This window comes from Oryzias latipes, chromosome 12, assembly GCF_002234675.1.
Source record: "Oryzias latipes chromosome 12, ASM223467v1".
NCBI lineage: Eukaryota > Metazoa > Chordata > Actinopteri > Beloniformes > Adrianichthyidae > Oryzias > Oryzias latipes.
Genome location: NC_019870.2, coordinates 27,987,632 through 28,011,866, shown reverse-complemented (window position 1 = coordinate 28,011,866; position 24,235 = coordinate 27,987,632). Strand labels below are relative to the sequence as shown.

At 42.9% G+C, this 24,235-nt stretch overlaps 1 protein-coding gene across 3 annotated transcripts; it reads right to left on the bottom strand.

Annotated features, from left to right (window-relative positions):
* Positions 1-1,682: 1,682 nt before the first annotated feature.
* On the bottom strand, positions 1,683-20,401 carry LOC101166031 (putative cell agglutination protein pfl5). 3 transcript variants are annotated; one of them, XM_023960865.1, is made up of 4 exons: positions 20,199-20,400; positions 16,452-17,159; positions 2,651-2,729; positions 1,683-2,022 (listed from the first exon to the last, which is right to left on the bottom strand). In XM_023960865.1, the coding sequence occupies exons 1-4, from the start codon at positions 20,224-20,226 to the stop codon at positions 1,947-1,949; spliced, it is 891 nt and encodes a 296-aa protein (XP_023816633.1). In that variant the 5' UTR covers positions 20,227-20,400; the 3' UTR covers positions 1,683-1,946. The 3 variants fall into 3 exon arrangements, with proteins under 3 accessions (XP_023816633.1, XP_023816634.1, XP_023816635.1); XM_023960866.1 differs by having other exon boundaries at positions 1,683-2,019; XM_023960867.1 differs by lacking the exon at positions 1,683-2,022 and adding an exon at positions 14,707-14,856 and having other exon boundaries at positions 2,646-2,729; positions 20,199-20,401.
* Positions 20,402-24,235: the final 3,834 nt, after the last annotated feature.

The following is a 24,235-nucleotide window of genomic DNA, read 5'->3' as shown; positions in this document are numbered from 1 at the left end:
CCGAGGCCACTTGGGTTTGCTGGCCTGAATCCGATACGTATCGGATATTTTCAAATGCGACCTCCGTCTGACCGGCCAGGCGACTTGATTCCGAACCGTACGTCATCGATACGCAACAAACGTCATAATTCTGCGTTGAAGTATGCGGGAACGAGAACATAAACATCAACCATGGCGGACGATGCTGCTGAGACCAGTCAGTGGAAGAGAAGCCAGGTCACCGATTGGACTAATATTTGGGGTGACAGCTCTATTCAGGCCAAACTCCAGGGCTCTTATCGAAACCGGCGGTTTTTGAAAATATCTCCAGCTAAATGGCCGAGCGTGGTGTTGAACCTTTCCCGCGATTCCTTTATTTTTCTTTCTCCCCTTTCCGACCGTGGTCAGAAGCGCGGGGGACCCAAGGCGGATCCTCCTCCTCCTCCTCCTCCTCCTCCTCCTCCCTGTTCTGACCCTTAGATTCTCCAGAACGAGTTAATAAAGAATCATTAGCATTTATTCTGGGGGAAACCTTCTTCTATTACCGTTCTCCTTCCTCCGTAGCACACGACATGAATGCGCGCCCACGCTGCCCCCCCATTCTCCACTGCTGCACGCGCTCTTCTCCTCCCTCTTACACACACACGCGCACGGCCCCAGCACACACACATCCCCATTCCACTACAGTGGGTACAGACGATCCCGACTCCATTGCCATCTTAAAATAAGAAGATTGTAATTGTGCTGGCTCCTTCGTGAAAATAAATGTCATAATGCAAAAAGAGCTCCACTGTTGACAGCACTGTTGTTGGCAACAAATAACAAATAACCGCAAATAACGTGTGACGTCGTTCACCGTTGAGTACTCTTCTGCGCATGCGGGTCAGTTTTGGGTCGTTTCACGGTCACAATGGAGATCACAAAAGTTCGGATTTACTTGGAAATGTGAACGGTCTTGCAAAAAAATCGGATTCTTTCAAAAAATCCGAATCGAGCATTAAGCCCTGCAGTGTGAATGTAGCCTAAGTGTGGCAGAACAGCAGGCAGCATCATTTGTCTGCAGCTGCATGTGACTTGTTGCAGAGCAGTGGGGTTCAATTCTGCACTGACGGACTTGAATGGGGGGGTTTTGTTGAGTGTTTAAAAAAACATCAACTGTGGAGATGGTTTCATGTACTTTGACAAGTTTCATTGTGGTTTTAAACAATGAGCAGAACGCATTCCCCATGTTTCAGTGAAACCTTCTTGACCAAGTTAAAGGAAGTCAACATGAGTTTGAGAAGTGAAGCAGGTTTGTTCAAACAGGAAGAAGTCACAAAACTCCTGTTTTAGTGTCTCTCAGCTAGGATTTGTGTGTTTTCCACATGCGTCTAACTTCCAGTTTTAAAATAATACATCATCTCCACAGAACACTACACAGCAGTAGGATGCACTCAAATAGACAAGTATAACTACTCCTACACTATTCAGAGTACTAGTGGGATTACTGACAGAGTGGTTGTTATTTACCAACATTGCAGTTCTGCTTGATAATTAGGTTTGTAAGTCTTTAAACTTTAAACTAAACCATTTAGGTTTTAAAAGATCAACCAAAGCTGGAAGTGCTCCACTGTTTATGTCTGAAGAAAAACAAGTGGAAATGTTTAATAAAGACTTTGTTACTCTGATTTCTGAGGCTTTTAGGAGAAATCAATGTAGAACTCTTGATAACTTGAAATTAGCTTTTTATTCCAGATGTTTTGATCGATTGAATGTAGGCGCCCACACTAGTTTGGAAATTTAAAAGTGCATTATATGTCAGAATGGCCTCCCGTCTCAGAGTTTAGCACCAACAACCTTCATCTCATGCCAGCAGGATTGAAGGGAAACAGCAGATTACTGCAGAGGTGGAACTCCTGGTTAGGTTAACTGTTCTCATCAGGATCTTTCCTCCAGAACTTTGAGTCCTGGAGATCAGCCGTTGAGCTTCAAGGGTCATACATGGGGTTGGTGAAATTATCCGCAGTTTCATGCGTGTCCAGCAGGCGGCCATACGATGCTCTGCTGGATTGAAGAGCAAAAACAACAAATGTTAAGCAAAGAGTCAAAGCGTTCAATTAAAATTGTGCACTAAAATCAGACCAAAGTCGAAACAAACAGGAAAAACAACTAAAAACCTGAGCAGTAAAATAACAAACTGACCTGTTTTTATTAACATACATTTATTAACAAAGGCGCCGACATCTGCAGCTTAATTTTTAGTGATGCTAAAGCAATAACTGTCTATTATGGTGATGTTGTTTTAAAGTACATTTTGTGATGCTAACACAAGGACTTTAACTGCTCTGTCTTTCATCAATAGCAATTCACAAAATCAATTTTTAAACTGTTGATATTATTACTACTCAAAGTTTTTATTATTAATTTTTAACTGGAGCCTTGGAAAGTGCAAATCAGGACTTAACGAGCTGCCAGTATTTTTTACATCACAAATACGATCTTTTTCAAACTGAATTTTCTCGTCTACTCGTGATTCAAAACGATTTGCATAAAGAATCTCTCAATTTTCTTCTTCTGTATACTCCATCATCAGAAAAATGTCACAAGAACATGTTATAAACAGCAAAAACACACTTTGTATGAACTATAGCGGAGAAAATTCAGATCTCTTTTTTGTTTTCACTCTACTGACCTCCTCTTGTAGTAATACAGCCCTCCCAAGATTATGACAGCCAGGAGGATAACTGTAATAATGATGACTGTGACGGAACCTGCAGAGAAAACAAATGACAATCAGAAAACACCATCTGTCCAAAAGGCATTTCTTGGAGGGGTTTTACAAACCAAATTCCAGGAAGGTTTGGTTTTAATTTTACTTTAAAAGACCTATGAGCTCTCACGGTAAACTGGTGACAGAACATTAATAATATAAAATGCAGTTATGTTTGAACTGAGGGGTTTACACACAAAATGAGCTTGTTTTACCTGTTTAGGGGTAGAAGTTACAAAATAGTTGAGACAGGTGCGACAAATGACGGAAAATTCAAGCAAAAAAAAAGTGCCGTTGGCAAACCTGTAACAACCAAAAAAGTTACGACACTGAATATTTGTAGCACTATTAGATTTAAAAAAGATGCTTCTGTTGAAGTCAAGGCAGGAAAAGATTTATCTGTAAAACCAAAATCTTGCGAAAACAATTTAAAAATTACGTTTTTCAAAATCAAACTGCAACAACTTTAGACATTTTAGCTGTGATTCCATTCCAAATATGCACAAAACTTGATCGAAATTCTATAAATGTTAAAAAAAAACAATGACACTGTTTCCATTAAATCATAACTAAGTGAATAAACACAAACCAACTGAAGCGATAAGTCATTCAGAAACTCTGTGTCGTATGTGAGCAAAACTTTGATTGACAGCAGATACTTTCACATATCTGCCACGCCACTACAGAGGAGCTGTGGATCCAACAATTCCACGTGACACGTTCAAGATTTAGAGAAACTGGAGAAACAACGCTGTGCATCAGGGACAAGGCTACAGACCTTGGTTGGACACCTGTGGACATAACTGCATAAATCACCTTGGAAATCCATTTCAAAAGCACTGTTTGTACCCTCCATATTGTCTGCAGGTGCTGCCTAACATTTTGTCGTAAGGTCATATTTTATTATGTATAATAAAAATGTAATGAAATGGGCGGCACCCAGACGGGGCAAAAGGTCATATTGTTTTATTACAGCTCAAAGCTCTGCTCCATAGGGTGTGTTGTTCTGTGGCTCAACCTTCCAAAGCTCTCGCTTTACTTTCTCAGTCTGAATGGCTATTTTCAAGACTGTTCAGGTGGAAAAACCCCAGTTGTCCCACTTGAAGCTTAAGTTTCCCCATACAGTCTGACACCTATAGAGTTAAGAAAAATAGAGCCCTTCCTCTATTTGTCCAATCAGAGGATCCAGAGTGACCACCAAAACAGGACCAACTTTCTAAAAACCCGTTGTCATGAGAAAACACGTTGAAGTTCTCAGTTCAACACTAGAGGCTCCTGAAATTCAGTCTTGCCCACTGTCTGGAGAAGCAGTGGGCAGGAACCCGATGTACTGAGAATGTGTTTAGGACAGACTGAGTCTGTAGGTGATGGAAACGGTCTTTAAGCTAGAAAAACAATGTGTGTAAAAGTAATCATGCGAATACTTGCAGCAGCTCCACCAGCTTGTAGCATCTCTCAATGGGGAAACAATGACGCTGACAATATGTTAGAAGAAGTCTATGTGTTGTTAAGAAGAATAAAAACCTAATTTTGACCTTGTTTTATTACAGGGAAGAGCACTGCAGAATATGAGAAGCTGCAAACCAGCAAAGTACTGAGAGAAAACTGCCGGACAGTAACGGTTAGTTCCTCTGTTTCAAATGACAGACATTTGCATATTTTTATATTGTCAGTGTATTGACCTGTCTACCGCAAAGATTATGTCTTGGAGTTTAACTGCAAACCCCCTCAATCCAGGATAAATCAGGATGATTTCGTTTTTTTTACAGGTGCCCCAACTTTTAACTTCCCTTTTTTTTCAGACTCTTTTTACGGATGGATGGAACTTGACATCTGTGATGTCCTTTTTTGATGTTATATTATATAGATTATTTCTGAATTTCGTTTGCTGCCACAGATAAATGAAATTTCCCCATTGTGGGATTAATAAAGTCATCTATCTATCTATCTATCTATCTCTCTCTCTCTCTCTCTCTCTATCTCTCTATCTCTCTCTCTCTCTCTATCTCTATCTCTCTCTCTATCTCTCTAAACTGAACCTGGGAACTCTGAGCCCCTTTTGTTTGTGTTTAAACTTGAAACAAGCAGAGGTCGTGTTTCTCATTCTTTTTTTCTTTAAGAAAACATCTTACATTATTTGTATAAAGTTATGTTGAAGTTTGTGCTGCTTGAAATTTTGATACCAATATTTGTACCTAAACTAAAAACCAAATAATGGCCGTGAATACCGGTTATCAACCGCCTTGACTGCTAATAGCTGGTACTGGAGTCCACACAACACACACTGAAAATATTATCAATGTTGCAATATTGTGGAAACGTTGTTTTATTTTTTTCATTTGCATGGCTTTATTTTCCACCTTTAACTGTACAAGTTTTAATTTTGTTTAATGGAAACATACATTTTTCACAATTAATGTTTCCAGCATAACATTTCACTTGAAAGTTGTAATAGGCTCAGAATCAATCCTACTGCATTAGAACAAGTTTTGAGTCCTTAATTTTGATTTGATGCTTTGAAAACAGTGTTATCTCACTTGGATCGTGGCAGCCACTCTCCAGAGAATCACATGATCATGTGACCAGCACTCTTTTATTTATATTTAAATGCTATGGTGACAGACATTTTAGGACTCAGTAATGTTTTTGATTGTGGACGATACAGAAGGTCAGTGTCTTCATGGTTGTAGAAAAGGGAAAAATGTAGTTACTGTGTTTCTCTGAAAATACTTTTTGAATGCCTGCTTGATGTGTTGTAAATGTTGCTTAAAAATGCTTTTATTAAAGAAAAATTGAAAACAAAATTCAAAATTGACCACAGAGGTTAGGCTGTAGACCAGTGGGTCATGTTACTGTTGCTGACCTTTTTTCTGGCTTAATATTACACCAAGATAATATAATGTTTAATCTAGCCACAGGGGTTGCAAGCTAGTAACTTCTGTGCCGGTCCCAAGCCCGGATAAATAGAGAGGGTTGCGTCAGGAAGGGCATCCGGCGTAAAAATTGCCAAAATAACCATGCGAATCATCCACAACACTTTAGACATACCGGATCGGTCGAGGCCCGGGTTAACAACGACCGCCACCGATGCTGTTAACCTACAGGGTGTCGGTGGAAATTTGACTACTGTTGGTGGAAGAAAGAGGGGAGGCAGAAGGGTCCGTTGCCAGAGAGAGAAGGAAAAAGGCAGGAACATAGGTTTGAGAATAGGGACTCTTAACGTTGGTACAATGACAGGGAAAGGCAGAGAGCTGGCAGACATGATGGAGAGAAGGAAGGTAGATGTACTGTGTGTGCAGGAGACAAGGTGGAAGGGCAGCAAGGCACGTAGTATTGGAGGAGGATACAAACTTTTCTATCATGGTGTTGATAGGAAGAGAAACGGGGTAGGAGTGATTCTGAAGGGGGAGTTTGTAAACAGTGTTCTAGAGGTGAAAAGAGTCTCAGACAGGATGATGAGCCTAAAGTTAGAAATTGAAGGGGTGATGGTGAATGTAGTCAGTGGGTATGCGCCACAGGTTGGCTGTGAGTTAGAAGTGAAGGAGAGATTCTGGAGTGAGTTGGATGAGGTCATAGAGAGTTTTCCCAGAGGAGAGAGAGTTGTTATTGGAGCAGACTTTAATGGGCATGTTGGTGAGGGCAACAGAGGTGATGAGGAGGTGATGGGCAGGTTTGGTGTGAAGGAAAGGAATCTGGAGGGACAGATGGTGGTGGACTTTGCGAAGAGGATGGAAATGGCTGTAGTCAACACTTACTTCCAGAAGAGAGAGGAACATAGAGTGACATACAGAAGTGGAGGTAGGAGTACTCAGGTGGACTACATCCTATGTAGACGAGGTCATTTGAGAGAGGTTAATGACTGCAAAGTGGTGGTAGGAGAGAGTGTAGCCAGACAGCACCGCATGGTGGTGTGTAAGATGACTCTGGAGGTCAGGAAGAAGAAGAGAGGGAAAACAGAAAAGAAGACCAAGTGGTGGAAGCTACAGAATGAAGAAACTTGTGAGGAATTTAGGCAGAAGTTGAGGCAGGTCCTGGGTGGTCAGGATGAGCTTCCAGAGGACTGGGAAACTACAGCAGAGATTATCAGGGAAACAGGTAGGAAGGTGCTAGGTGTGTCATCTGGAAAGAGGAAAGACGGTAAAGAGACTTGGTGGTGGAATGAGGAAGTACAGGAATGCGTCCAGAGGAAGAGGTTGGCTAAAAGGAAGTGGGATGTAGAAAGGACTGAGGAAGGTAGACAGGAGTACAAGGAAGCGCAGCGTAAAGTGAAGAGAGAGGTGGCAAAGGCCAAACAGAAAGCTTACGATGAGCTATATGACAGGCTAGACACAAAGGAAGGAGAGAAGGACTTGTACAGGCTAGCCAGACAGAGAGACAGAGATGGGAAGGACGTGCAACAGATAAGGGTGATTAAGGACAGAGATGGAAAGGTGCTAACAACCCAGGAGAGTGTACAGAAAAGATGGAAGGAGTATTTTGAGGAGCTGATGAACGAGGAAAATGACAGGGAAAGAAGGGAGGAAGATGTGGTTGTTGTGGAGCAGGAAGTAGCAGAGATTGGAAAGGATGAGGTTAGGAAGGCTCTGAAAAGGATGAAGAGCGGAAAGGCCGTTGGTCCTGATGACGTACCTGTGGAGGTATGGAAGTGCCTAGGAGAGACAGCAGTGGAATTTCTAACAAGGTTGTTCAATAGGATTTTAGAGAGTGAGAAGATGCCTGAGGAATGGAGGAGAAGCGTTCTGGTCCCGATCTTTAAAAACAAGGGTGACACGCAGAACTGCAGCAACTATAGAGGAATAAAGTTGATGAGCCACACAATGAAGCTGTGGGAAAGAGTAGTGGAAGCCAGGCTTAGGAAGAAGGTGGAGATTTGTGAGCAGCAGTATGGTTTCATGCCCCGTAAGAGCACCACTGATGCCATTTTTGCTTTGAGAATGTTGATGGAAAAGTACAGAGAAGGTCAGAAGGAGCTGCATTGTGTGTTGGTAGATTTAGAGAAGGCGTATGACAGGGTGCCGAGGGAGGAGCTGTGGTACTGTATGAGGTCGTCTGGAGTGGCAGAGAAGTATGTCAGAGTAGTTCAGGACATGTATGAGAGAAGTATGACGGTGGTGAGATGTGCTGTAGGTCAGACAGAGGAGTTCAAGGTGGAGGTGGGACTACACCAAGGATCAGCTTTGAGTCCTTTTTTGTTTGCTATGCTGATGGACAGGCTGACAGACGAGGTAAGACAGGAATCTCCCTGGACAATGATGTTTGCGGATGACATTGTAATTTGCAGTGAGAGTAGAGAGCAGGTGGAGGAACAGCTAGAGAGGTGGAGGTTTGCTCTGGAAAGAAGAGGTATGAAGGTCAGTCGTAGTAAGACAGAATACATGTGTCTGAACGAGAGGGATCAAGGTAGAAGCGTTAGGTTACAGGGGACTGAGGTGAAGAAGGTGCAGGAGTTTAAGTACTTGGGGTCAACAGTTCAGTGTGATGGGGAGTGTGGAAAAGAGGTGAAGAGGCGAGTGCAGGCAGGTTGGAGCGGGTGGAGGAAAGTGTCAGGAGTGTTGTGTGACAGAAGAGTGCCAGCAAGACTCAAAGGAAAGGTGTACAAGACAGTGGTGAGACCAGCTCTGCTCTATTGGTTAGAGACGGTAGCAGTGAGACAGAGACAAGAGGCTGAGATGGAGGTAGCGGAGATGAAGATGTTGAGGTTCTCCTTAGGAGTGACCAGGTTAGACAGGATAAGGAACGAGTACATCAGAGGGACGGCTCATGTTGCCTGTGTTAGCTACAAAGTCAGAGAAGCCAGACTGAGATGGTTTGGACATGTTCAGAGGAGGGATAGTGGATATATTGGTAGAAGGATGTTGGAGATGGAGCTGCCTGGCCGGAGGGCAAGAGGACGGCCAAAGAGGAGATATATGGATGTCTTAACAGAGGACATGAAGTTGGCTAATGTTAGGGTAGAAGATGTCCATGACAGAGTGAGGTGGAAAAGGATGATTCGCTGTGGCGACCCCTGATGGGAAAAGCCGAAAGAGAAAGAAGAAGATAATATAATGTTTACCATGATTACTGTCTCCTGGCTCTGGATGGATAAAATATTGAATCAAGATTAGTAATGTTAGTGTGTTGAGGAAAAAATACTTTTGGTATACCGAATTTACAAGATTAAAATAATGAAAAGATGTCATGCAACCTGAGTGATAAGCAGCTGCTAATAAAAAAAAACATTTCTGTTTGTTTATGTTTCCATAAAACATCCATAAATCATATTAATTATCACTTTATACTCAGTTTAAATGACACATGTAACCTAAAAAACTGTTTTAAGCTCTTTGTTTCTGAAAAGAATCTCTGCGACTTCAGTCTGCTCACAGTTAGATCTAAAACCTGCTTTTGTTTCTTTGTGTACTTTGAACCGATGATAACTTTCTCCTCCAGCAGAACAAACTTAAATGACCTTTGAGTTCTGGTATTAACTGGCTACTTCCTTGAGAGAAACGTGTCAATGTTTGTCTGAGAAGTTAAAGCCTTAGGCACAGCTGCCCTTCCGGGTGAAAAATGGTAAACCTGTATGGTGTACACATGTGTCCCACACCAAATATCAAAGTCATAGAGTGAACCCATAGAGGGACATCATCCGGTTCAAACGTGGCAGCATCAGTATCGTGAAAAAAAGTCAGGTTGGTTGGAACCGGAAGAAAGTAATTTTCTAGGGATGACTCCCTCGCTCCACTTCTCATAAACAGTCAGTAGTCTTATCTGACTGTGCTGCAGGAGACATTAGACACAGATAGTGAGGCTTTGCCCCATTGTGTGTTTTTATCTGCTCACAGGACTTTACTCTCTGAGGTTTTGTGTTGTTAGAGCTTCATTGTCTCTATGAACAGAGACTACTGTTCATAGATTGCTACTTTACATTTTCTGGCTAGTTTAAATCAGTTTGATCATATTCATAATAAAATAATTACTGGAAACCTTTGTTTTTAGTTTCACTTCAAGTCAAACCGGCACAGAAACTACTTGAAGCTATAAAAGCTTTGAGTCATAACAGTCAGAGATGACGAGAAAGAAGGTCATTCACACGGAACAAAATAAGTTATTAAAGTGGTGGACAAAACTGTTGGTACCCCTCAGTTAAAGAAAGTCCACAACGCTCACTGAAATGACTTGAAACATTCAAAAGTAACAATTAATTCAAATTTATTGAAAATTAAATAATCAAAATCAGCCATTACTTTTGAGTTGTTGATTAAGAGAATTATTTTTTTTTTAACTTGTCCTGTCCAACAGCTGGGCAGGCAGATGAGAGCTGAGGGCCTCTTGTGTTGGACATATTTTACTTTAACAAGAGGGGTTATTAATCTTCAGACAAACCAAAGGTATGACTGAATAAACCCCTTTTGTAATTGAGGCCAAACTTTATTAATTTCAACCATGTTTGAAAATCTTTGGTGTTGGACCGGACGGAAAAGGAAAGGAGGGAAGAAGAGAGAGGGACGTTAGAGAGGGGGGGGGGTGATAGTGGGAGAGGGGGGATAAGACCATGAAGCAGCACAGAGCAGACAAGTTTACTGGTTGTCCATCACCACGGCAAGGCTCAAATGTGGTACAAAAAGGGCGGGGCCCGTCCACACACACGCCGAAATGTCACCTACACACCTGTTAGCTGCAAAAATGTCCACATGTCAACATGTATACAAAACAGATAGTGTTCACACGCGCATACTTATGCCTTTAAACCAATTAGTGTGAGATCTTTCATTCATTCAATCATGCAAACTATTAGTGCAATGGTGAGCTAACACCTGTGCTCAGGTGAGTGTTTATGTTCTTCTAAAATGGATGGTGGAATGTGAAAAGAAGGAGGAGGACGCCCAGCCACCCCCACACCCAGACCCCCGCCACAGCAGCAGCGGCAGCCGGAATTCCCCCAACGCCACACGGCAGCAGGCAGGGGACAACTGCCCCCAGGGCGACCAAATCCGCCACCAAGGCCAGGACCAGCAGGACCGCCGCGAGGCCCCCAGAGCCAGAGAGCAGGGAAGCACGGGGGAAAGAGAGCGGCGCCCCAGCCCAACCAGGAGAACAGCCCCCCGCCGCACCGGAAGAGCCCAACGCAGGGCCCCACCCGAGAAGGGCACCCACAGTCCCAGACAAGCACCCCATCACCACCCAGGAGTTCCGGGCATCCCCCCGCCCCAACCCCAGGTACGAGTCAGGACCCCCAAGGGAGACCCGCTCCGCGCTCCAGGCAGCCACCCACCCGGCCCACGGTTGGTCCAGGGAGGAGCAAGGCAGGGGCCAGCCACCCCCACCCCGGAGGGGAGCACCCCAGGGAAAAAGGGGGGCCACAAAGGGTGTTGTAAACATGGCCCGACCAGACTCGGCCACTGTTGGAAGTTTGGCGGGGCCCAGCGCCCAGGGGCAAGGACCCGAACCCACCCCCAGGGACACGGACACCCCCGGCTCAGGTGTAATGTGAACCCCCCCCACCCCCCACCCCCCCCACCCCCCGATCGGAGAGAGCACCGCCGGGCCCAGGAGACCGGCACCCAGGGGACACGGCAGCCGCCGCCAAGGGACCCGTACCCCCTACCAGAGAAGGGGTAGGGGACAGATGGTCCTAGGTCCCACCTTCCTTGAAAAATGTGTGTGTGCGTGTATGTGTGTTTGTGGGGGTGTGTGTGTGCATGGGTGTGTGTTATGTGTTGGAGTGTATATTTTGAGGGGGAAGGGGTGTGTGTACTAAGGGGGGTGCAGTTAAAATTGGCGGGTAGGGCACTGAGGGGACATCTCCTGATTACTCACAGTGATGTGCCCTCACCCTAACAGATTAACAGAATTATTAAACAACAAACTAATGAAATAAGGCTGGACAAAAATGATGGTACCTCCATAAAAGACTGAGAACTAATTGCCCAGGGGTCATGATGAACTCAGGGATGTCCTTTAATTGACATCACAGCTGTTTTCCAACCCATAATCAGAAAGTCTGCCTATTTAAAGGGAGACAAATAGTCATTTTACTGTTTGGTGAAAAGGTGTGAACCACACTGAACATGGACAACAGAAAGCCAAGGAGAGAATTGTCCCAGGACATTAGAAACAAAATTATAGACAAACAACGTAAAGGTAAAGGCTATAAAACCATCTCTAAGCAGCTTGAAGTTCATTTTGGGAAAATGTCCTTTGGACAGAACTGGAGAACACTGTCCCTACTGTGAAACATGGAGGAGGCTCAGTTCTGTTTCGGGGCTGCTTCGCTACATCTGGCACAGGGTGTCTTGAAAATGTGCAAGGTCAAATGAAATCTCCAGATTATCAAGGCATTCTGGATAGAAATGTGCTGCCTAGTGTCAGAAAGCTTGGTATCAGTCGCAGGTCATGGGTCTTCCAACAGGACAATGATCCAAAACACACAGCCAAAAATAACCAAGAACGGCTAAGATAAAAGCGCTGGACTATTCTGAAGTGAATTCTATGAGCCCAGATCTGAATCCCATTAAACATCAGTGGAAGGAGCTTAAACATGCCATTTGGAGAAGAAACCCGTCAAACCTGAGACAATTGGAGCACTTTGCTCATGAGGAGTGGGCCAAAATACCTGTGGACAGGTGCAGAAGGCTCATTGACAAATACAGAAACCATTTCATTGCAGTGATTGCCTCAAAAGGTTGTGCAACAAAATATTAAGTTATGGGTACCATCATTTTTGTCCAGCCCTATTTCATTAGTTTGTTTTTTTAAATCATTCTGTTAATCAACAACTCAAAAGTAATGGCTGATTTTGATTATTTAATCTTCAATAAATTTTGATTTATTGTTACTTTTGAACGTTTCAAGTCATTTCAGTGAGCATTGTGGAGGGGTACCAACAATTTCGTCCACCACTGTCTGAGGAATAAGAAGCTCTGCAGCTTTTAGGACTGACATCTTTGTTTTAGGCTGGAAGAACAATGAAAATTAAAAGATTCATTAAATGCAAAGCCACACAGCCACTACGTACATTTTGCGTGTATTACATACATGAATATGCGTGGAAAAAGTGAGAAAAGTTGTGGTTCTCTATGTAAAATTTTCACAGATGTATTCTGAATGAATAACATTAAAATCAGAGTAGAAATGAATGCACACTGAGGAAGCCTGAACCGTTCCTCGAAGTGCATTCATTTCTGATCATGCACACTTCCAAGGCCATTCACCCGCTTTTACCATGGTCACCTACAAAAGAAATAAATATTCAACCAGTTTTTAGTTATTTTTTCTTGTTATTGTTTCGGTTTGGATTGCTTTTTTCACAAAAAACAAACTATTTGTAATGTGGTGCACCGAGCCGGCACTGACCTGGCCTGCAGCAGCAAAGGAAAGTGATGTCTATGCTGATGTTCCTGATGTGTTAAATAAAGCATCGGTTCAGGAAGAAGGTTTCCCTCTTACCGCTTACCGTTTTTTTCCAGATGATGAAGATAAAGTTTGTTTTAAAGAAGCCGGCGCGGTTAAACAGAACATTTAAGCTACGTGACCGGAACTACTTTTTTGGGCCTGCATTATAACTTTTTGATCTACACCAAACAGCCAATCGGAATCAAGTATTCACCCGGACCATGGTATAAGTACAAATAAACCACACAAAGAACACATAAACCAAAGTAAAAGCCAAATCTGGCCCAACATTTGCGTCAATCAAGTCATACGTCACATGTGCGATGAATAGACAATATAAAAATTATACATTGGAGCTACATGCATGAAAAGTCTGTTATAGACATACGTAGAACAGTCGTGGAAAGCCACAAATTTGCATATGCATTTCACAAGTCATGCTCAATTGTGTAAGACTTATGTAATAAATGTGCAATAACTACATAAAATACGCGTAAATTGTGTACTTCTCAACTGACCAAAAATGTTAAACAGCTCAAAGCCAAATTTACATAAAGACCTGTTGGCCGAAACCCTTGACAGACATATGCATGAATGATGAACTCAACCCTTATGCATTAATGTAATTATATCAGGCATGTGGTATGAAAGACAGAAATGTGTTTGAAACACAAAAGTATTCTGCATATGTCTGCATATTTTTCAGTCATTCCCTGTAAAGCTGCTTTGTACGTCACGTTTTAGCAGACTCAAAGTAACAAGGAAGCAATCTGAACTGGTTCATCAAAAAAGCTAAAAGTCTGAAATCGAGGTCAGATCTAATTAACTCCAATCTGATTATCTGGTTTAAAACTTCAACCTTTACTTTTACACCAACAAGGGGTATTCCTTTAATCTACAATAACCATCAAGAAAAATTAAGAAAAACCAAAACAAAGCATCATGTCTATAGTCTCTAATTTGAAACATAAAAACAGTAGGAACCCTTTTCTGAGCAATCCAATAAATATTGACCACAAACTTCTTATTAATACCATAATATAGTGTGGCGACCTTGGAGTTAACCCCGCCTTTAGCTCCTAAGGCTCATGGGAAGTGGGGAATCTTGGCTGTAAAGTTCCTCACCATGAGTGAGGGGGTTGTGAGCAGAAGTGACCTCCATGCTTTGTCTTTGTTTAAATAAATGTGCGTTGATGCTAGAAAGGAGGTTATGCTTCTCTGCCTACTTCTTCCTCTCTGAGACTGTCCGGACTCGTGGGGTGTATGGGGGACAGACAGCTCTCCAATACAGCCAGTTAATTAGCGGCACAGCCCCCGTTTCCCCGCTACTGTGACGTACCAGCTTGGTCGTTACATTGGTGTCAGAAGTGGGATGATTTAGCCGGTGCTGCAACGACATGGAGCGAGAGATGACTGAGACAGAGCAACAAATTCGCATCCTGGAGGCAACTCGGGACAATCAAGGAGCAAGAGCGAAATCATCTCCCTGAAGGTACGAGTACCCGCCGTCATCTGCAGCCTTTCCCTGCGAGTCGGGTTTCCACGCCGTTGAACCGTCTAGAGTAGTTTATGATGACGATGCACATCCCAGTCAAACTTACGCACTGCAGTGGTTTGGCACCGTTGGAACCAGTCCTGGCTCAGGTCAACTTAAGCTTTGGGGGCTGGATTCCCAGGGCTAGGCCTGGCTTTGGAGGGCGCTACACTCCAGGTACTGCTGGACCTCTCTTCTGCGAAGCGGCGAGACCTGTCTGCATGGACAGCAGCAGCATTGGAATGACGTTTTGGAGAGCAATTTTTGACAGAACGGAACCGATAGCAGCTGGAGTCTCGTCGCGATACAGAAGACAAACGCCTGGGACCTTCGCCGCTGATGTGCAGCTCTTCTCTTCGGTTACCCAACCTTTCCACCTGCAGCAGTGAAGGAACTGAGCCTCCATGCCTTTATAAGAGGACTTGCTCTGGAACATCTGCACCAGCATGCATGGCTGGTGAGGCCATCTACCCTGGGGGCAACCCTGCAGGAAGCTGAGACTGCAGAGGAATTACTTCAGTAGCAGTTAACTGGATAGCGTTTGCTCCCCCAAGGTGACATACACCCAGATGGTTATGTTGCCCCACTGCGGGGACAGTGCTTGATTCTGCTGGCTCGGCACCTACTGGCACGGAACTGTGTCAGTAACAGGTAGGCAACCCAGCCAGCACAGAGGAAGACTGTTACGCCGATGGTTAGAACCCAGAATTGTGAGCATGCGTTTTCAACTATGTGAGGGTTGTGGGGACCCTTAACCCTCTTAGGTTTGGGCGCTGCGGCGACCTGGGAGTTAACCCCGCCTTTAGCTCTTAAGGCTCATGGGTAGTGGGGAATCTTGGGTGTAAAGTTCCTCACCATGAGTGAGGGGGTTGTGAGCAGAAGTGACCTCCATGCTGTTTGTCTGTTTGTGTGATGTTCAAATAGATGGGCGTTTATGCCGGAAAGGAGATTTAGCGCCTTTGCCTACTTCTTCCTCTCTGAGACTGTCCAGACTCGTGCGGTGAATGGGGCACGGACAGCTCTCCAATACAGCCAGTTAATTAGCAGTTCGGCTCTCGTTTCCCCGCTACAGTAACGTACCAGCTGAGTCGTTACAATATGTTGACATTCCTTATTCCACAGTTGACCGCCCCATGCAATCAACCCTCTCTGTACCCCATTCATTTATGATAGAAAACACCTTACATAAATTACATAAATTACATAAATACATACATAATTACATACATAAATTACAGCTCTGGGGTCGTTTATATAAATCGTTCGTTCTAAGTAAACAGTTGGACCTTTGTTTTTTGAAATATATATTTGATGTGGAAGGAAGCTAAAATGAACAAAACGGTTTAAACAGGTTTGTCTAGAATCAATGGTACGGCCACAGTAAAAATTGTGTAGTTTAAGAAAATATAGAATGTATATTAAGAGGAATGTAAAAGGGATGAAAAGATATTTGCAGAGGTCACCTATGCTGACACACACATTAAACAGATCAATATTGGCAGCTATGACTAGAGTTATTTACTTTAGCTGTGATCAATTCCTGTCCAGAAGAAAGTTTAGTTGCAAAGCCAAACTACAAAAGTCTTAACCATCAAGACATCACTGCATCGCTGGGATTAAATAAATTCTTCTGCAAAGCAGGAAAGTAAAATTGCAGAGATTAACTGATATCAGACTGCAAGAAATAATTCAAGCGGGTAAAGCATTGAAGAGAAGAAGACTACAAACACTCTTTACTAAATTTAATTAGCAGATCCCTTCCTCACTCCAAAACATTTCAAAAATTGAGCTAAAAGGTTTGGAGTTCCTTACCTGAGCTCAGACTTTCAGGCCTGGGTTCCCCCTGTGTCACTGTGGTGGAGTCAGACGTGGTTTTGGTGGCACTGGTGGAGCCGCTTGTTTTTAGAGAGGTGTCAGTATTGGGGACTGTGCTGAATATGGTGCTGCTGATGGTGCTGGGGACTGTACTGGTCATGGTGCCGGTGGTGGGTTCTGTACTGGTCATGGTGCTGCTGATGGTGCCGGTGCTGGGGACTGTATTGTTCATGGTGCCAGTGCTGGGTTCTGTACTGGTCATGGTGCCGGTGCTGAAGATTGCACTAGTCATGGTGCCGGTGCTGGGGATCGCACTGGTCCTGGTGCCGGTGCTGAGGATTGCACTAGTCATGGTGCCGGTGCTGGGGATTGCACTAGTCACGGTGCCGGTGCTGGGTTCTGTACTGGTCATGGTGCCGGTGCTGGGGACTGTACTGGACATGGTGTGGGTGGTGATGGGGGTAGTTGGATGGACGGTTTGAGCTGTTCCAGTCTGAGTTCCAGTCACTTCTGTGAGTAAAGTTGTGGTTTGTGGTGATGACGAAGCATAGCGAGTTATAGCTTTTGTGGTGTTAGGATCAGGGCTGGTTAGAGATTGTGATGTTCCCATGGAGGTCATTGTTGAGTCTTTTACTGGAGTTGACTTTCCCGTTGGTGTTGGTGGAGCTGATTCTACTTTGCATGATATTGAGTCCAGCAGCAGACCTGAAACAAAAACATCCTTTTTATTGGATAATCCCAGCAATTACAAAACAGACTTTCAGAGGAAATCAGCTAGCAAAGGTTTTCTTCGAAATTAGGGGTTAGGGTTTTATATTAGGGTTAGGTTCTTTGTCTGTGGTTTGGCTCTACCGAGTCAGCTTTTTTTCTAGTCAGACATGTGACTTTTAATAAAAGACATAACGCCTTAATAGGAAACGCTGTGAGATACATTGACTTTCTTAAGTTCATCACATGATTAGCATTTTCACCTCACAGTGAGAAGGCCCTGGTTCAAATCTCAGCAAAGATATGTCCCTGTGGAGTTTGCATCTTGCATGTTCTCCTCCTTTGGTTTCCTCCCACAGTCCAAAAAACATGCTTTTAAGATTAATTGGTGATGCTGAATTGCCCCGTGATGTGTGAGCGTGAGACCCCACAACAGATTGGAGGCCTGTTCGGGATGCACCCCCCCTTACCCACCAGTAACTGGGTTGGCTTCAGCAACCCCTGTGAGTCTGAAAGGGATTCAGCAGATTCTGAAGATGTATGTATGTATGTATGTATGTATGTATGTATGTATGTATGTATGTATGTATGTATGGATGGATGGATGGATGGGTGGATGGGTGGGTGGGTAGGTGGATGGAAAGATGGATGGATGGTTGGATGTAAGGATGGGTGGGTGGGCAGGTGGATGGAAGGATGGATGGATGGTTGGATGTAAGGATGGATGGATGGATGGATGGATGGATGGATGGATGGATGGATGGGTGGGTGGGTAGGTGGATGGAAAGATGGATGGATGGTTGGATGTAAGGATGGGTGGGTGGGCAGGTGGGTGGGTAGGTGGATGGATGGATGGATGGATGGATGGTTAGGTGGATGGATGGATGGATGAATGGATGGGTGGGTGGGTAGGTGGATGGAAGGATGGATGGATGGTTGGATGTAAGGATGGATGGATGGATGGATGGATGGATGGATGGATGGATGGGTGGGTGGGTAGGTGGATGGAAAGATGGATGGATGGTTGGATGTAAGGATGGGTGGGTGGGCAGGTGGGTGGGTAGGTGGATGGATGGATGGATGGATGGATGGTTAGGTGGATGGATGGATGGATGAATGGATGGGTGGGTGGGTAGGTGGATGGAAGGATGGATGGATGGTTGGATGTAAGGATGGATGGATGGATGGATGGATGGATGGATGGATGGATGGATGGGTGGGTGGGTAGGTGGATGGAAAGATGGATGGATGGTTGGATGTAAGGATGGGTGGGTGGGCAGGTGGGTGGGTAGGTGGATGGATGGATGGATGGATGGATGGATGGTTAGGTGGATGGATGGATGGATGGATGGATGGGTGGGTGGGTAGGTGGATGGATGGATGGATGGATGGATGGATGGATGGATGGATGGATGGATGGATGGATGGATGGATGGATGGATGGATGGATGAATGGATGGATGGATGGGTGGATGGATAGATGGACCACTATTATCAAAACAGGAAGGGAAACCAACTCCGGGTGCTAAAGGGGGAAACTAAAGAAGCAAAGCTGGGGAGATCTTTTTGCATCCTGTTCTTTCAGCCACGAGAGAGCAGTTTATAAGTTGTGTCAGAGCAAAGCAAAAAACTGATCATAATGCTCAGGGTGAGCTTCATTTCACATCACAGCACTTCGACTGTCAAAGTCGAAAAATAGTAAAACTTAAATCTCTTCCGAACAAACTACATGAAACAGTGAAAGCTGATTCGCTTTGCGATCCTCGAGGGAGGGGCTAAAAGGTGAACAACAACTAGTCTCATACAAAAAACATCTATTAAGCCTTAATCAATAGAAATATTTCTGATGAAAGGATTATCTATGGGTTTTTTTTCTTTACTTTTACAATCAAATAGTTTCTTTTTGTTTATTTTAACAAATTGTTTTCTCAGTCATTTGGAAATGGCGCCAAATGCTGCCGAGTGCTTTAAACTGGACTTAACAGACACATCCCGTTAATTCTTCCTTACACTGGCTAAGATTCTGGTTTGGACAGTTGAAGCATTTACTGGAGAAGTCCCCGAATGACACCCCCCTTCTGTTTGTAGACCCTTTTGTGCAACGGATTTTTGCTGATGGGGCTCTTTTTTTTTAATTCGTCTCTCAGCTGTATTTTGGTTTAAGATAAACTCCAAAATCATTTATTGACATCTAACAATAGATTTGTACTGTTTTACTAACACTGCTGCACAACCTGCTGCTGACCCCCCCCCCCCCCCCTCCTCCAAATGAAGTACTTAAACTGCTGTCTTTGATGGACAGAAACTTTCTTTAACCATTTAATTCTGATTTTCTTCAGGTTCATAATCTGCTCGAACTGACAAAAGTGAAACCTGACGGAATCTTTAGCACAGAGGAGTAAAGTGTTTTCCTGTTTTGTTCATAGTGGTGATGAAACGACTTCCAGTCGCTTTCCAGGTGATACAGTCAAAGTATGAACTTCTTTCTGTCAGTTAACAGTCGGCTGTGAAGGAAGGAAGCAGAGTCTCGCCATCGAGGTTTCCGTGTACAGGAAGTCAGATAAGAGATCGATGTGTGAGGTTTCTGCCTCCTGCAGCTCTCTGATCACATATTGTTTGTTTGTTTGTGTTCGAACGATGGTTGAAATTAAAGAAAACATTTTTAAAGAACAAGAAGATCCAAAGATGCAAAAGGACTTATCTTCAAATGACTTCATCGCAGATCTCATGTGCATGCTCTGCTCCTCACAGCCGTAAAAAATCATACTCTGAGTTGTTTCCTCCTTAAGCATGGACTGAGACACCGCTTATGTCACGTTCTGTCAGTAAATCAAACCCTGGAGGAAGCTGTACGACACATTTCAGATAAAGCTGGAATAATGTCATTATCTTATGACCTAGTTTGAAATGAACATTCTGTGAACAAACTGAAGCTGAAGCTTCTGTAAAAACAGAGAATGATCTTTTCGGGGTTCTTAGAAAAGCGGCCATCAGTCAAACTGGTGCAGAAGAGCAGAATAGCTCTTCTTTACTCACATGTTATCAGGGTTTGCAGAAGCCTCATCTTCCCGCTGTTCAACTGGCTGTATTCACAAACACATGGAGCTGAAGAAACGCTGCACTTTGGACGCTGGAGGAGTGAGCGGCTGGAGGAGACTGATTACAGATTAGGGCGATGTGGGGGCGAGGCTTGATGATGGAAGCCTTAGAGAGTGTGAGGCTGTGTTGAACAATGAACAGAAACAGGAAGTTCGGTTACTTTATAACCCTTGTGCTATCTTAGATGACCCCACCCTTCCATTGACGTGTTCTCCCTACCATGACAAAGGTGGATAAAGGTGGAAAGATTTCATGTAATCCATGGACACCAGTGAAGATCACAAATCATTGAAGAAAAAAGGTTCAGAGCACTGTCTAGTGGGTCTAGATGACCCAACTCCCAACGTTAAAGTGCTTAGGATAGCACAAGGTTTTAAGGAAAGCAGATGGGAGCTTATAAATCTATTACCACACAAATAACCACGTGGGTGCTCGGTTGTGAATATTTCTGTTGGACTGCTTGATGCTTCTACTTTGATTGAAGTTATATTTAGGGTATATTTTTACATGAATTTAAACTGTCGTGTTTTGGTCCGCCAACAGAGGGCAACGTTACACAGGCCAGCGTGGAGAAGCTGTGAAAGAAAACCAAATTATGTCTTATGAGTCAGTGGCCAAGAGAGACTCTTTACAGAACTCAGAGCCACATGGTGGCGGGTTGGTTAGCAGTAAGAAAGTACTGGTTTAAATCCTGTCTGTGTGAAGTTTTTCCTGGTCATGCATGCACGTCCTCCCACAGTCCAAACGCCTGCTGTGAATTGTCCCTTCGGTGTGTGTAGTTATGTGTGTGTGACCCTAGAATAGACTACAGAACTGTCCAAGCTGCAACAATGGCAGCTGGGATGGAGCCCAGCGTCACCGTGACCCGGCACAGGACAAAGCAGAAACATAGGATGGATGGATGGATCTGTCCTCTGGACTCTCATCTGGACTTTGTTGCTTCATTGATTCTCAGCTATCACTGTATCTGCAAAAAACAGATCACAACTGCAGCTGTAATGCAACGTTAAGGCCAGTGAGTTTTGCTTATCTGTTAGACTGAAAGGCAGTAAATACAGTCTTATTCTGTCATTGAATGTTTCGGTCTCTTTAGCAAACATTTCAACAGTTTCAGCCCTTATTGGATTTTGCCAAAAAGAAAAGGAATAGAATGAAAAAAAAGGAAATTTTAAAATGTATGTTTTATTTCTTTCCTATTACAGGTGGTAGAATAGAATTTTTTCAATTATATTATATTATATTATATTATATTATATTATATTATGTTGTGTTGTGTTGTGTTGTGTTGTGTTGTGTTGTGTTGTGTTGTGTTGTGTTGTATTGTATTGTATTGTATTGTATGGTATTGTATTGTATTGTATTGTATTGTATTATATTATATTAAATTGTTTTAATAATATTATATGATATAAAAAGGACTAGAAAAAGCTAGTTTTGGTCAGTTCTATGATAATATTTCTGTTTCTTGACACATTTTTACTTAAGGACACTGTATCTTTAGCAGAAATGTTTGCCAAAGGAGCAGAACTGTGGTGGTCTGGCACTGTTCATGTGCAACAACCATCAGCCAGCAGAGGGCAGCATTTTTATTCACAAGACTGGATTTTTGAATCATTCAAATGGACAACAGGCTGATCAGTTTTTTCAAACTGTGATGAGTCAAGCAGAGAAAACTGAATTTTTTGAGGTAATTTAACATCACACATTTACTAAAATATCATTTTGTGAGTCTCCAGGATTAGCATTTTGAACACAATCTAACTGACATTTCAGATCCACTGATTCTATGAAAGTTTTTTTTTTTCAAGCTTAATATGTCTGAAATATGATGTCATTGATTTTTGTATCACACTTTCAGTCAGAGCTGCAGTGACTTCACAGGCTTTTATAAAAACAGATGAAAAAATGAGATGCAAAGAGATCTGCGAGTAGCCGTGGCTGAGATGGAAAAAAAGCCGAGGTCCAAAGATTTGAAAGTGCCAATCAGTCGCGCTCAAGTCCGGTAAAGAAGAGGAAAATTACAGGCTGAGCTGATGACGAACCATAACCAGGACGATTTCGGCCTCAACTGCTGGAAATTGTATTCAAAGAAAAACCCTTCAGCTTCTCCTTCAGCTGAAATGCAGACTTTATTACGAGGAACTGAAACGACTCTGTCAAGTTAGGAGGCACTTGAATGGAAATGGACAGCACAGCTGTTTTCTTTTTGCTTTTTTTTTTTGGTAAATCTTATTTTAAAATTGCCTTAAATCACAGTAAACTTATAAAGTTTTCTCCAGAGAGATGATAAACATCATCAGATGAGAAAGGTTTGACAGAGGTCCCGTCCATAACACACTACTTTTGTTTCTCTGTGCACTGACACACACTTGACAGCCTGATCGTGCAACGATTAGGCTGTCAACTATACTAACATGTTTGGATGACCCCCAGGTCACAACCATTTTCCATACTATTTGTTTTTAAATCTGGATTGCAATTCCACCCACCCATCCTTACATCCAACCATCCATCCATCCTTCCATCCACAAGACACTTTGTCACTTTTACTGAAAAAAAGTTGTTTTGCTTGGTTTGAACACAAAAATTCTAGATATAAGCTCAATGTTTGTCTACGAGAAGGTTTGATATATGTTAGAACTTAGACCCCTCATGGGTATATGCAGCTCTTTAGGATCACAATAAAAAAAATGGATGCACCTTGGGTAAAAAACTTCTGGAATAGTATGGCTGATGGTCTTGGGGGCTTTTTGCTTGCTATACTTCTTCAGTGGCACCTTTGCACACCTACTTTGAGGAATGCTTTATTCCTAGTTCAAATGGAAGTGATCGGGTGTGTTCAAACTAAAATGTAAAAAGTTGTCAAACTTGACAGCAGTGCTTTGGCATCTCAGTGTGCTCTGCCTCAATGCTCCAGTTTGTTAAATCTGCAAAGCTTTTCACCTTAACATGGTAGCAGGCGGGACGTTTAGTTACAGTCCTATCAGCTGACAGTGTTTCTGTTCAAGACCAGTGTTATGGTGATGTCGGATCTGAAGCCTTTGGAGGCAGCGATGAATGAATGAATGAATGAATGAATGAATGAATGAATGAATGAATGAATGAATGAATGAATGAATGAATGAATGAATGAATGAATGAATGTATGGCTCTTTATTTATTTATTTTACAACATTACAAAAAGCAGTCAGCAATAAAATACATACAAAATAAACAAGCATGCAATAAAACAAACAAAAGAAAAGAAAATGCCACTGACTACTGAGCATTACAAGCCATTCTAAAAAGGTACGTTTTTAGTTAACATTTAACGCTGTTCAGGCACTTGACTCAAAGTCAAGCGAGACAAAAGAACTCTGCTGACGAGGTCACTCTCCCTTTCTCCACCACAGACTTATACACATTAGCCACCAGCTGAGAAATGGTTTATGGTGATCTTAGAATCTTTTAGAAGTCCCAACTTTTTTTATTTTTATTTTTTAATTTCTGTGGTCTCAGAGTATAAATGAAATACATAGACAGAACTAAACAGACCTGTTCAATCAGATGTCAGGAAAATCTAATGGCAAAAAAAGTGGTTAATAAACTGTTTTTGGAGTTTTTAACATGTTCTTGTGACATTTTCCTGATGATGGAGGACGTATTTAAAGACAATTAACTTAACGTTGCGTTTCTGATCATTTCTTTAGTCAGATCTTTGTGAATCAGAAGAAAGAAATGCCATTTGAAAAAGAATGTTTTAATGACAGAAAAATACGCTGGGTGGGTCACAAGCTCCCTGCTCCGAGCTCTTAGAAACAGGGAAAAAGAGGCCATGGTAGGGATGCTCCGCTTTTTTCTGTTTTGTTTTATTGGCTAAAAATAGCATAATCATAATTAAAAGACCACTTTAAGTGGGTCTTAAAAACTTTTCAAGTTCTCTGCTAACTTCTCTATTAAATACAGCAATTTAAAAAAGAAATCATGACACAACT

Excerpts from the sequence above, each read along its gene's own strand:
- LOC101166031 (XM_023960865.1), bottom strand. The coding sequence starts at position 20,226 with ATGAGGCTTCTGCAAACCCTGATAACAT. Across the intron at positions 2,730-16,451 it reads GCCTGAAAGTCTGAGCTCAG|GTTCCGTCACAGTCATCATT; the intron begins GTAAGGAACTCC and ends TTTTCTCTGCAG. Across the intron at positions 2,023-2,650 it reads CTGTATTACTACAAGAGGAG|CAGAGCATCGTATGGCCGCC; the intron begins GTCAGTAGAGTG and ends TCTTCAATCCAG.